The 13,235-nt window shown below is 46.9% G+C and overlaps 1 protein-coding gene across 11 annotated transcripts in view; it reads right to left on the bottom strand.

Moving 5' to 3' along the window:
- The window catches only part of Trrap (transformation/transcription domain associated protein), a 102,888-nt gene that overhangs the window by 43,076 nt on the left and 46,577 nt on the right, over positions 1–13,235 (bottom strand). For all 11 annotated transcript variants that reach the window (XM_026789732.1, XM_026789737.1, XM_026789734.1 and 8 more), the window contains 13 exons: positions 11,602–11,721; positions 9,950–10,114; positions 9,689–9,870; positions 8,999–9,197; positions 8,504–8,632; positions 7,882–8,148; positions 6,290–6,496; positions 6,024–6,182; positions 5,796–5,927; positions 4,996–5,106; positions 3,539–3,685; positions 2,091–2,304; positions 1,369–1,494 (listed from right to left, as the gene is read on the bottom strand). In XM_026789732.1, coding sequence (XP_026645533.1) covers positions 1,369–1,494; positions 2,091–2,304; positions 3,539–3,685; positions 4,996–5,106; positions 5,796–5,927; positions 6,024–6,182; positions 6,290–6,496; positions 7,882–8,148; positions 8,504–8,632; positions 8,999–9,197; positions 9,689–9,870; positions 9,950–10,114; positions 11,602–11,721 — 2,158 coding nt within the window. The remainder of the gene's footprint in view (positions 1–1,368; positions 1,495–2,090; positions 2,305–3,538; positions 3,686–4,995; positions 5,107–5,795; positions 5,928–6,023; positions 6,183–6,289; positions 6,497–7,881; positions 8,149–8,503; positions 8,633–8,998; positions 9,198–9,688; positions 9,871–9,949; positions 10,115–11,601; positions 11,722–13,235) is intronic.

Below are 13,235 nucleotides of genomic sequence, written 5' to 3'. Positions count from 1 at the left end.
GAGGGAGTCAGGGCCCATGGAGGTCACTCTACAGAGGAGGGAGGCAGGGTCCATGGAGGTCACCCTACAGAGGGAGGCAGGGCCCATCGGGGTCACCCTATGGAGGAGGGAGGCAGGGCCCATGGGGGTCACCCTACAGAGGAGGGAGGCAGGGCCCATGGAGGTCACCCTACAGAGGAGGGAGGCAGGGTCCATGGAGGTCACCCTACAGAGGAGGAAGGCAGGGCCCATCGGGGTCACCCTACAGAGGAGGGAGGCAGGGCCCATGGGGGTCACCCTACAGAGGGAGGCAGGTCCCATGGAGGTCACTCTACAGAGGCAGGGCCCATGGGGGTCAGCTCTTCTTTGAGCACCTTGGAGAAGGAGCAAGTAGAGATGCTCCTTTACCTGTGATAGGAGTCAGAGCACACAAGATGGCCCCACTTAAAGTCACAAAAACCAATCAGTTGGCTCTAGAGCAGCCAGGTGTGAACAGGAAGACAGACTGATTAAAGCAAATACACCCAGGCCCTGCGTTTCAGAGAGCAGCCAGTTTAGGAAAGCAGTACATGTCTGTGACATTAGCAACTGAAACCATTTAGAACACAGGTTCAGACACAAGCATTTGTGTAACGAGTGCGGGTTACGGATCTTTTTATGTATAGAAAACAAGATATAGGGACTGGGAAGATAACACACACATTCATAAACATAAGAAGAAATAAAAACAGGGCTAGGCAGTGGGGGTGCACACATTTTAATTCTGGTACTCGGGAGGCAGAGGCAAGCAGATCTCTGAGTTTAAGGCCAGACTGGTCTACAGACTGAGTTCCAGGACAGCATGGGTACACAGAGAAACCTTGTCTTGGAAAACAAAGAAACAAAACCACCCGTCCAAAAAAAATTAAGTTAAAAAAAAATACATGCCAACCTATTAGTACTTACTACTAATGAATTGAGAGGTTTATAGTTAACTTTTCTAAGAATATTGATTTCCCAAGTTTTACACAATGACATTAATATGATAGGGAAAAAATTATGGTAGCAACCCAATTCTAAGGGCTAGAGTGGTAAGGAGCAAGGCGTCTAAGTTGGGCTTCTGGGTATCTGGGGCAGTTATTCCGCTGCCCTGATTATCTAGGTCTGTCTTTCTCGGACACAGCCCAGGAGGCAGCAATTCACCCACCAGTGCACGGGCAATCTTCAAGTCAAGAGTGCACTGGGGATGAGCAAAAGACTCGGAGGAGGAAGCACGAGTGATGGACAGAACGCAGAACCCAAGGCAGCAAAGCCTCCCCCCTCCCCTCAGGCTTTCCCAAGACAGCTGTCCAGGGAGCAGGGACCACAGTCCAAGTGAACCCCGGCTGGACAAATCACACAGGTACTCACCGAAGAGTTGCGAGGGGTTGGCGTTGGTGGCCTTCTCATAGTTAGTGAGCCCCTCGTAGATGACCTTCCCAACAGCTGCGTAGAGGCACTCCAGCTCTTCGTACTTGGAGGCCACGCTGGAAGTGCCTGCAACAATGTGGGGCAGGGAGCTGGGGTCAGGGCTTTAGGCTGCACAGTCCCATAGATGAAGCTCTAGCTGTGGAGTGGGCAGCACAGAGCCTTTCCTTACACAAGACAGTATGCGCCTCGTGGTCACGCCAGTGAGGGCAACTCTCATCCTGACAGCTCTAAGTACACTTAATCAGAACATGCACAATTTCAAGGAACCAGCTGCTCAACGTTCGTTCTGATACCTCAACCTAACTTCCCTTAAATAAATATCTGAAAAATAAATCCAGCAGATGAAGAAATGAATTTCAGAGAAGAAACAAAATAACACGTTACTGCTAAATTTTCAAGTCAAATAATGTTTTAAAAGAGATTGAGAGATTGGTCATGGTGGTGCATGCCTTTATTCCCAGCACTCAGGAGGGAGAGGTAGGCAGGTCTCAGAGTTCGAGACCAGCCTGAGCTATATAGTGAAACCCTATCTCAAAGACAAAACAAAAAAGTAAAGTCAGGAGTAAAACAGAATGTAGTTCTCATTACTGAGCATTCTCAAGCAACAGTCCCAGGCCCAACAGTCTCTGGCAAAGGAGAGGTATGAGGGAAGGGTTGCTTACTTGGCTCTGTAGGGAAAATGCTCATCAGGCGAGAGAGGAGGCTGTGGACGGCTCGCAGCACTTTGGTGTTCCCACAGGTCATGCAGGCAGCGATGCCCCGCTGCAGGGGCTTGAAGCTACTGAGGATGGCTGGTGACTGTAGCACAGTTAGCAGGAAGTTCAGCACTTCCAGTCCTGTGCAGATATTCCCATAGTTCACTTGGTTAGGCTGCTCCTGCAATGGGAAAACGAGCCACTCTCAGGTGACTTAAGTGGAGAGATGCAAATCCACAGCTTTGAAACTGGATGTCATCAAGTATTTGGAACGAAGTAAAAAGCCAGTGAAGAATGAAGATGGGTACCGCTGTCACAGCAAGTAGCCACCATACACAGCAGGACTTTTATAAAGCTGCATCCTAAACAGAATGTGATCTAAAATTTAGTCAAACCTCTTTAAAATGTCATTAAGTTTGCTCTAAAACGGAAAGGTATTAGAATGCTTCTGTTGGCCGGGCTACTTACTCAAAATACAAAAATCCAGGCCAAGGAAATGTTTTTCAAATTGTATCATGTAACCAATGTACTAGATGGTGGTATTACTAAAAATAAAAACTGTTTGCAGGAAGCATAGGCATGGCTTCTGGAAACTTCCATTCCTGTAGTTTACACACATCATGTATATATAGTTAGGTCTCAGCAGTTGCCCGGGAACACGGCAATGCTGTCTGTGAACTGGGCTATAACCAGAAAGCCAGTGACTTTTTCAGAAGGGCAATGAGGAATTTGGACAGCCATTAAGAACAGGACCTTCAGTTTGTACCATGAGCCCCGTGTAACAGCCTTTTAAACCTATGACAGCAGTGTTTTAATTCTTTGTGGACCCAAACAGCAAATACCTATGCCAGGTCTTTAAGTCCAAGAGTGAAAGCTTTTGAATTCCATCAAACAACTGGACAAAGGGAATCTGAGATGGCAGCGACATGATCCAGGCTTTTGCTGCCATCAGAAAAACCCAAGGATCAAGGTTTCCAGGTAAAAAAGACACAGAGATAATCCGGAATGGAACCAACTCATCAGCTGCCTACGCTGAGTCTACTCATTGAGAAAATATTTTACAAATTGTAAAGAGTATCAGGTTAGTCAGCCACAACAGTTATACCAAGCCAGCAGCGAAGTCAACATAAGATGTGTAAAAAAGACAGAAAGAAAGAAGAAAGGAAGGGGGGAAGGGAGGAAAGGGACGAATAAGGAAAAAAAGAAAGGAAAGAGAGAAGACAGGCATGCCTTGAAATATGAAAGACACCACTGATCTAGTCTAAGCACTCTGGGCTGACTGAGAGAGGGTCAAAGCCATGCTCATCAAGCCACAAGTCAGAGTAGGCACATCTTAAAGCTCAAGTTTTAGACTCAGGCCCAGCAGAGATGTCCCCAGCTAGGTGACGGCACCGACTGACAGGGCCCATGCCTACCACGGTCATCAGCAGCTTGTCAAACCACTGTAGTTTGAGCTCGGACTTGCACCACATATCCGGTCGTAAAGCGGTCTTGAGAAGATTCACACAGCGACGAGAGAGCACCTCTCCAGGTGACCCTGCGGTGTTGGTGTTGTCGTTGACCTACAAAATGCCAAGTGGGTTGGTCACTGAACACCAGCTTACAGGTACAGGAAGAGCAGCGACGCTGTTTTCTCAAACGTCCCTGCACCCACGCATCTTCCGACAGCTGGTTTTCCTCCTCCCTCTGGGCCTCTTCACCCACACACTCCCGCTCCCCTGCAGCAGGGTCTGCAGTAACTGAGAGCAGGGTCTCTACTCCTCAAAGAGGGGTATCTGCACACAGAACCCCTCGCCCTGCAAGGAAACAAGGGATCTCCGGTTGAACATCTCGTGATTCTTCACAATTTGTGCCAATCTCTAATATTTCACAAAATACAGTATTTTGCTCACAAGTTTTAAGGACTGAGGAACCAAGCCCCAAATGAAGAAAATTTAAGTTTTTGAGACTTCATGTCATTGGGTGTTTTGCCTGCATGCATGTTGGTCTACCACGCACATGCCTAGTGCCTGCAAAGGTCAGGAGAGGGGGTTGAATCCTCTGGACCTGGAGTTACAGATGGTGAGTCACAATATGTACGCTGGGAATTAAACAAAGTCTCACGGCACAGAGAGTGCCCTTAACTGTTGAGCCATCTCTATGGCACCACCACTCCGAATTCTTTTCTAAGGAAAATTTCATATTTTGGAATTTCTTTTTTGTAAAACAAAATGACAGGTTTTAGAAATAGATTCCCAGCAACCCTATGAAAACATAAATACCAGTATGATTGGTGAGTCCAAGCTATAAGCACTCCTACAAGGAACTGAAAGCTGCACAGATCCCTGCAGACTGGCCAACTCAGTGCCATGAGCTATGCACCATCCCCAACTTATATAGCAAAGAAAACAAGGAAGTGATTGACTGACCAGGATCCCTTAACTATACCAAGACGCTGCAAATTGTAAGATACGTTGGGCTGGGGTGCCTGGGTGGTTAAGGGTGCCTGGCATCAAGCCTGATGACCTGAATTTTCATGTGATAGAAAGAGAACTGACTCTCACATGTTATCCTGTGACTTCTATGTGACATATTGAATACATGGTAACTTTTTTTCAAGTCATGCCATTACTTCATTAACACTGAAAGAAGAAATCAGGGGGCAGACATGCCTACCACAAGAAAGACACAGGTATCCGAATGTGGCACACACCTGTAACTGCATCATTCAGAAGGTTCAAGTAGGAGGAGTGTAAATTAGAGGCCAGCCTGAGATACAGCAAGCTCCAGAAACAAAAGCCAGACAGTATGAGAACCATCTGGCACCAGGGTGGCAGACATGCTCTCAGGCCCGGTCACAGACTCCACGCTGCAGGGTTCTGCAGTACCATACCTGGCAAGCCACTCGGATGAGGAAGTTTACCACGGTGTCCGTGTGCTGCTTATCAATGGGCTTGGCAAGAAGAGAGTCGGCTCCTGGCAGGGACTGGCTCCTCCCAAACACCTAGGAAAGGACTGTCCTTTAAAGTGGGAAGGGACTCCACAGCCAGCACCTCTCATGGAGTGTGGACTCATCCTGCCAAATGTTCCCAGATTCTGGGCATGAAGGAGTCTGGGGGCAGAGGATCTCTGCTGTGTGAACCTTACAGTCCTGGCAGAGCACATGACTTAACGCACTAACTGGCAGTGAGGCGTGATGACTCATGCGACAGCCAGCCAGAGGGAACATGGCCGTGAAAAGATGGAGCCACTGGCGAGGGAAGAAACTGACTCTTGGTAGAAACGTTAGCAATAGCAGAATAAGTGCAGAGGAGGCTTGAAGTTTCTGTGCAGGAAGACCTGGGATATGAGCCGCCAGCCCCTCCCTCTACTGCTGAGCTCTACTGGAGCGAGCGCTCCATCACCAGTTGTTCTCAGCCCCTCTCCGGTAGAGTCTGGGCTGTGCCACACCCCAGCTTCCTCTTGTGGTCTTTATTGAAAGTAACCAGCAGACTCCTGATGGTAGTGAAGAGGAATGTCAGAAAATGGGAAAGACCTCCAGGAAGTGCTGTGCCCTGGGATTATTCTCAGTTCCCAGTTGTCTTTTGAGTAGTTGGCTCAAGAATGCTCAAAAAAAAAAAAAAAAAAACAGGGTAATATAGGCAGAGTCCCAGGAGGACAGCAGGTAGACCCAAGGAAAGCATAAGTTCTTACTGCACTGATGGCCCCGGTGGCTGCCCTGAAGCGTTTCACCTCCTGCGCAGAATCTACAGACAGTCCTCTCTTAATGGACGACACAGAGTTGACACCCTCTCCACTCGAGTTTGGGTCCATGTCAGAATCCGGCTGGAAAAAACAGACACACCAGACTTTAATGCCCGACTACTAGCAGACATGTAAGGAGCCCAGAGAGAGGTGATGGCAAAGGCCAACAGCCCCTACCTGCTGGTCCTTGATCCTCTGCAGTTCCCACTTGATAACAACCTCAGACAGGTCCACAGCCAACCGCCTCTGCTCAATGGTGACACTGGGAGTGAAACCCAGCCTCTGCATGGCACTGACCATGTGCTGTACCAAGTGGTGCCGCACCGGGTAATACACCTGCAGACACAGGGGCCAACATCACATCAGTATTCCTATAGCGAGAGTAGGGGCTCAAAGCCAGCGTCTGAGGCTGCACCACACACGTCTGCCATCCTTTTACATACTTTAAAGTGCTGCACGATGAGGTGGAGAATGTGCACCAGCTGTGGGACTGTGTGGCCTTCCTCCACGATGATCTTCCTGGTCCAGTGCGTCAGCATCTGGTGTCCATCCTCCATGCGGGCTGGCACTGCTGGGGTCAAAATGGCCATCGCTTGTCTCACAATCGCTCGGGCTTCCATTGCGTGAGCCTTTAGAAGACTGTGGAAAACCTAGAAAAAGAGAAGTTAGTTCTAGGGGATCTGATGCCCTCTTCTGTTCTCTGTGTACACTGCACAGATGTGTGTGTATGTGTATGTATGTCCTTCACATATATGTAAACACACGTGCACATATATCATGTACACACACACACAAACACACACACACACGCCAAAATCTCATACATAAACGATTTTTAAGGTTGTTTCATAGGAAGGTCAGATTTAGAAGCCTATGAGTCAGCACAACAAAAGCCACACAAGCCTGACAACTGAGTTTAATCCCTAGAATCCACACAAAGATAGAGAAATCAACTCACGATGTGGTCTTCTGACTGACACGTGTGCTGTAGCATGTAAGCGCCCCCACATACATCTCTCTCTCTCCAACACACACATATACACACATGAACAACAAAGTAAAATTAACAATGCAAAAGAATCAGAAAGTCACATGCCCTGAGCAGGGACGTCTGAGGAGACACGAGCAAGGCTGAAAAGGGGCAGAGCAACTAGGGAGAGCAAGCATCCTGGAATAGGGGTTCACACTGTGGAGTTTGAAAAACCACACACCAACACAGTTTTTCAGTGTGAAAAAGCACACACCAACACAGATTTTCACTGACCAAGTGCACCCCTTGGTTATAAACACTGGTGATGCTCCAGCAGAGGCAGGAGTGATGGGGGAAGTCCTCCTGTATGTGTTGCTTTACATGGTTGGTGAATGATGTTTTGGCCAATGGCTTAGAGTGAAGCCAGGTGGGAAATTCAAACATAGATATATAGAGTAGGCGGAGTCAAGAGACGAGGAGACAGATGCCGGAACCTTACCACAGCCTCATGGCTTACTGATACACAGATGGACAGAAATGGGTTAATTTAAGATGTTAAAGTTAGCTAGAAATAAGCATGAGTCATTGGCCAAATGGTGTTGTAATTAATATATTTTCTGTATGATTATTTGGACGTCCCGATCTGGATGGTTGGGAATGGAAGAGCAGTCTCCATACTACACAGGAGGATCCCTGCAAGTTCCAGGACAGCCTGGGCTAGAGTTAGAAACTGTCTCATGAACTCCTGGGTTGTCCTCCTCAGTCCCTGTCATCCTCAACTATTTTGTTTTCTACAATTTTGAGTATTTATTAAGATAATCCACTATTTTTAATAAGGCAGGAATGGGTGCCTCCCCATTTTTTTTTTTTTTTATTTTTAGTAGCTTTAAGAAAAGATGAGAGGAAAGGAGCAGATGAGACTGTCCAGAGAACAGGAGTACCCGTGGGGGTAGAGACAAAAACACGAGACAGGAGGGCATCCTATGAGGCACCTGTCCAGAGAACACGGAGTACCCGTGGGGGTAGAGACAAAAACACGAGACAGGAGGGCATCCTATGAGGCACCTGGAGGACGATTTTCTTATGGATGGCGAATTTGGCAATGATGTGTGCCAACAGTAGGTGCCCACTGTATTTGCAGGCAGGATCCACACAAGCCTTGGAAAGCAGACAGGGCCACGCGAAGGTCATCAGACGGCGCAGTTTGCTGTTGCGGTTCTTGTTGTTGTCATGGATGTGGTGGGGCGCATGCTCCACCAGCAATGTGGCATACTGCAGGAGGTAGATACGCAGGGAATCCAGCATATCTGCTTGTTTCTCAGGGTCCAGGACCTGACACGAAAGCAGGAATTCACTTTAGATTTTTATTATGATCATACAAGTCTTATCCTTAAAATTAGACCTTAAAAATACTCTTTTGGGATCTGGAGAGATTGCTCAATGGATAAAGACACTTGCTGCCAAGGCTTACAACCTTAGTTGAAGTCCCATAAACCACATGGTAACCTCAAATTGTCCTCTGACTTCCGTTTGTCTGTATGCATTCACAGACACACATGACACAGACATATACACATCTGGTGAGGGTAACCCCCAAGAATCTTATTCCCACAAACCCCTACCACAGGCATATACATTCACCCATCTGCAGGGGTTCGCCACACTGAGGTGCTCCTGGGGACACCACCTTGGTTATAAACACACTGGTAATGCTCTCTGGGTTGTCTCCTTCTGGATTAGGAGGTCCTAAGAGCTGTTCTCCTTCCCCCTTCTCAAAGCTGTACAAGAAAGCAGGATTCAAGATATGCTGCAGAACCTAGGGAGTGAAAAACACAAAGCAAAACAGCTGTGCAAACTTCTATTTAGGGGGTGTGTGCAAAGCAGAAGCATCCTGCACCATCAAGTACACTTGCCCAAGAGAGCAACTGTTCATCCTGACTTCCAGCCAAATGCCAACTGCCAGGGGAAGCCTGAAACTTGAGGAAGAGTGCCAACCTCAGTCTGGCTTTCTCTCCTTCCTCAGACAAGTTATTTCTAAACACATGGCAAGGCACACTGGTTCATGCAATGGCTTCAGCAAGACCACTCATCAGGCCCACTATACGAGCCTCTGCAGAGCTGCGGCTCATCAGGACAGGAGCTCCAGCACCTGCTGCCACCTCCTGTCTACAATGGGACTTACCTTTGCTTTCAGCTCATCTCCAAAATTGGGGTCATTAAACTCTACAAAGCGGAAGAAGAGGGCACGCTTTTGAGCGATGCTGTAATTTTTGGGGATCTCTTCTTCCATATACTCTTTCAAGAAGGTCATGTTGCAGAGGAAGCGCCCAGTGAAGGCTCGGAGTAGCTGGAACAGCAGCTCTATATCTCCATAGTTCCTTCTGAAGGGCCAGGACAAAGAAGAGGTTGGTGTAAGGTTAATTCTATAACTACACAGAACTCAGACTTGTGCCTTTTCAGTTTTCTTTCCTTTTTTTCAACTGTGTGGCATGCATATGTGTAGGCATGATTTTGCCAGAGTGCAGGAGGACCAAGGTTGATGTCTGGAATCGTCTCAGATTGTTCTTCTATTTTATTAGTGGAGACAGTCTCTCTCAATCAAACCCAGAACTCACTGGTGAAGGATAATCTTGCTAGCTAGTTTGCCCTGGGGTTCTTGAATCTGCTCTCTGCCTTCTAAGGAATGAATTACAAGCAGGCTGCTACACCCACCTACCATTTCTATAGGTTTCTGGGGATCTGAACTCAGGTCCTCATGGGTCCACCCTCTGTAACAAATCTGACCACACTATCCAAGGATCCAAAGACGAGGAACATTAGGGACAAGGCCACAGTGCAGAATTTTGGGCAGAGAAGAGGCCAATGCACCCACTTGCAATAGTTCAGCAGACAGAAGGCCAGAAGCTTGGGCTCTTTCCAGTTGGTGGCAGCCATGTTCTCTTTGCGGTGTCTTTCTTGAAAGGTCTCGCTTACCCACACTCTCCTCAGCTGGCTCACCAGAGAGTGCTGATTGGCTAGCCAGGCGTCATCATTTTTAACTATGATGCTTATGATCTGTAAGAAAGAGGCAAGTATCAGGGACCTGCAGCTCAGCTGAGCGAAGGGGCTTTGGGCTCTAACGCAAATGCCCTACCTTGATGGCCTGGAACTGGAGGTCCAGGCGCATGTTACTGGTGCTGGGTGAGCCAGGGCGGACTGCCGTCTGTGCTCCACCAGGCAGCAGCAGGGTGATGAACCTGTTGGGGTTTGCTGCCAACACATCCCTCAGAGGTCTGGCATCTTTATGTTTTAAGAAACTCTGAAAGCAAAAGAATGAAGAAGCTGCTTGGATCAGATCAAACTCACAAAGTTGGGAAGATACAATTTCTTCCATTCCTGGTTGGTCATTTCTTCAAAAAGGCAAACAAAAACAAAACATGGCACCGTTTTAGAAAGCTGTTGCTGGCTGTGAGTGGTGGAGCTCAGCTTTAATCCCAGCACTCAGGAGACAGAGAATAGCCAGTCCCAGAACAGCTAGGGCTACATTATCCCCTCCAAAAAGTTAAAAAAAAATTTAAAAAAAGATACTGGACTGGAGATATGGCCTAGCTATTAAAAGCACTTCTGTTCTTCCTTCCAGAGGTCCTAAGTTCAAATCCCAGCATCCACATGTTGGCTCACAAACATCTATTGATGTGGGAGTGATTTCTTATTAATAAAGAAACTGCCTAGGCCCATTTCATAGGTAGGCGGAGAAAACAGAACAGGATGCTGGGAGAAAGAAGTTGAGTCAGGGAGTCGCCATGATTGTCCCACTCCAGACAGACGTAGGTTAAGATCTTTCCTGGTAAGCCAGCTCGTGGGCTACAAAGATTAATAGAAATGGGTTAGATTAATATGTAAGAGCTAGCCAATAAGAGGCTGGAACTAATGGGGCCAGGCAGTGTTTAAAAGAATACAGTTTCCGTGTAATTATTTCGGGTATAAAGCTAGCCGTGCAGGCGGCCGGGTACTGGAGACACAGCTCCGCCGCTCCTAATTCAACAATCTATAACTGGGATGAAGAGATCCCAGGCTCTCTTCTGGTGGGCAGATGTACATGCAGACAAAGCACCCACATACATAAAATAATCTTTATAAAATATTAAAAGATGTTTTTAGGACCAACATTCCAGCTCAGTGGGTAAAGATGCTGGCACTGAGTCTGATGACCTGACTTTGAGTTCTGGGACCCATTGGTAGATGGTGACATCCAATTCCTGAAAGCTGTCTTCTGAACTTTATACATCCACTGTGGCATGAACACACGCATAAACACACACATAAACAAACAGTAAGAAAAAAGTGATGGTTCCCAATAGCAATCCTACTTTCTAGTTGTGAATTTAAAATATTTATTTATTTATTTTTAAATTATTTATTTATTTGGTTTTCCAAGACAGGGTTTCTCTGTGTAGCTTTAGAGCCTGTTCTGGAACTCACTTTGTAGACCAGGCTGGCCTCAAACTCACAGAGATCCTGATTCAGCCTCCTGAGTACTGGGATTGAAGGTGTGCTCCACCACCTTTCGGTGGTTATGAATTTATAACTCTGTTATTTGTTTGTTACAACCACCAAAATCCTCCCAACCAACTTATGGGTTGCAGATTTGAAGACATGATCAGATAGCAACCAAGTTCCTGACACACAGACCTCTGAGAAACACAAAGCCAGGATACACAGAGGTGAAACACAAGTCCGTCAGAGGCTGAGCACACTGGCTGACAGCACTCTGTAGGAACCCACTACAGTCGCACAGGTTCCTACCATGAACATGCGGCTCCACTGGGGGTCATTCAATGTTGCTTCCATCATGAAAAGCTCCACTGTCTGCGAGGGATGCCGCGTCAGAAACTTGATAAGAGGCTCTCTGAATGGGCTGCCCGCCTACAAAACATAGAGCAGAAATGCAAACCACACCATCCTTTTCAAAGACCTTCCAGCCATCACCATAGTAACAAGGCAGCCCCTCCAATCACACCATAATTAGGTATTAAGACCAATATCCTTATACTGTCAAATTTTCTCAATAAAGCATTTTAACAAAATGAGCCAGGTACAGCAGTACAAAGGATGGCTCCAAGTTTAAGGAAAGCCTGGGATATTTAGCAAGTCCTGCAAGTTATTCTTTGACATCCACATTTACACTGTGGTATGTGTATGCCCACACAACACACAAACAGGCAAAAAAAAAAAAAAAAATGACGTTTTCCAGTAATTGTTTTGTTTTTGTAGTTTTTCGAGACAGTGTTTCTCTATGTAGCCCTGGATACCCTGGAACTCACTCTGTAGACCAGGCTAGCCTTAAACTCACAAAGATCCGCCTGCCTCTGCCTCCTAAGTGCTGGGATTAAAGAGTGAGCCACCACTGCTAGGATGTTGTTTTGTTCTTTAAAAAGACACATGGTGACCACAATCCCAGACAAACACTCCTCTCAGTCTTCATCACAGAAGCTTTTCTTTATAACTAACAACAGCGACGCAGAGACGCCAAGATTAAGAACGGATGAGTGAGTGCTCAGTCCTAGCAGGACTTTCCCACCCCGAGACACAAGGCATAGCCCATGTGTTGGTGAGCTTATCAGCGGAGCCTGGCAATAAACCGTCAGCATGGATGCAGGACTATTAGCTACTGATGGATTTTGGGAGATGGGGTGAGCTGGAGGTGCATGATCTTCAGGACTGAGATGACTGGTGAGCGCAGGAGGCTCCAGTGCATCGTTTCATGCCTGTGGTCACTAGGTTGGTTCTGGTTAAATTCGATGGGCTACAATAAATAAAGGCACACAGAAAAGGAACTAAAGGTAGGAGGGAGAATGACAGGCGTGGGAGAGGGAAGAAAGGGGACGTAATGCACAAATGGTCATGTAGGGAATTGGAAAACCCACATTCAATTATTTTTTAAGACACAAAGTCTAAAAACTCAAGAAAAAAACATCAAAACTAATATCAGCCACACAGCCACAGGTGTGTTTGCCCATGCTCCAGTTCACACGGGTATTTTAACAGGGTTATGAAAGTGGTCAGGACAAACTCAGTGGATCACAAAACACAACAGAACAGAAAGACAACACAACAAAAAACCCCCATGAAATTGATGGGGGACGGAAAGGGGTAGGTATGCTCAGAATGCATTATATAGTAGTGTAGGAGGTCCTTCTGTATTTGTATTGCTTTCATTAGTTAATAAAGAAACTGCTTTGGGCCTGGTGTCAGGGCAAAACTTAGGTAGGTGGGGAGACAGAACTGAATTCTGGGAGGAAGAAAGCAGAGTCAGAGAGCTGCCATGGAGACGCCAGGTCAGGCATGCTAAATCTTTCCCGGTAAGCCACGACCTCGTGGTGAACACAGATTAATAGAAATCAAGATGTTAAATCAAGATGTGAGAGTTGGCCAATAGA

The sequence above is a fragment of the Microtus ochrogaster genome, unplaced genomic scaffold (genome assembly GCF_000317375.1).
Source record: "Microtus ochrogaster isolate Prairie Vole_2 unplaced genomic scaffold, MicOch1.0 UNK27, whole genome shotgun sequence".
NCBI classification, from domain to species: domain Eukaryota; kingdom Metazoa; phylum Chordata; class Mammalia; order Rodentia; family Cricetidae; genus Microtus; species Microtus ochrogaster.
Note: the sequence above shows the minus strand (reverse complement) of the source record. Positions and strands in the feature narration are given on the sequence as shown.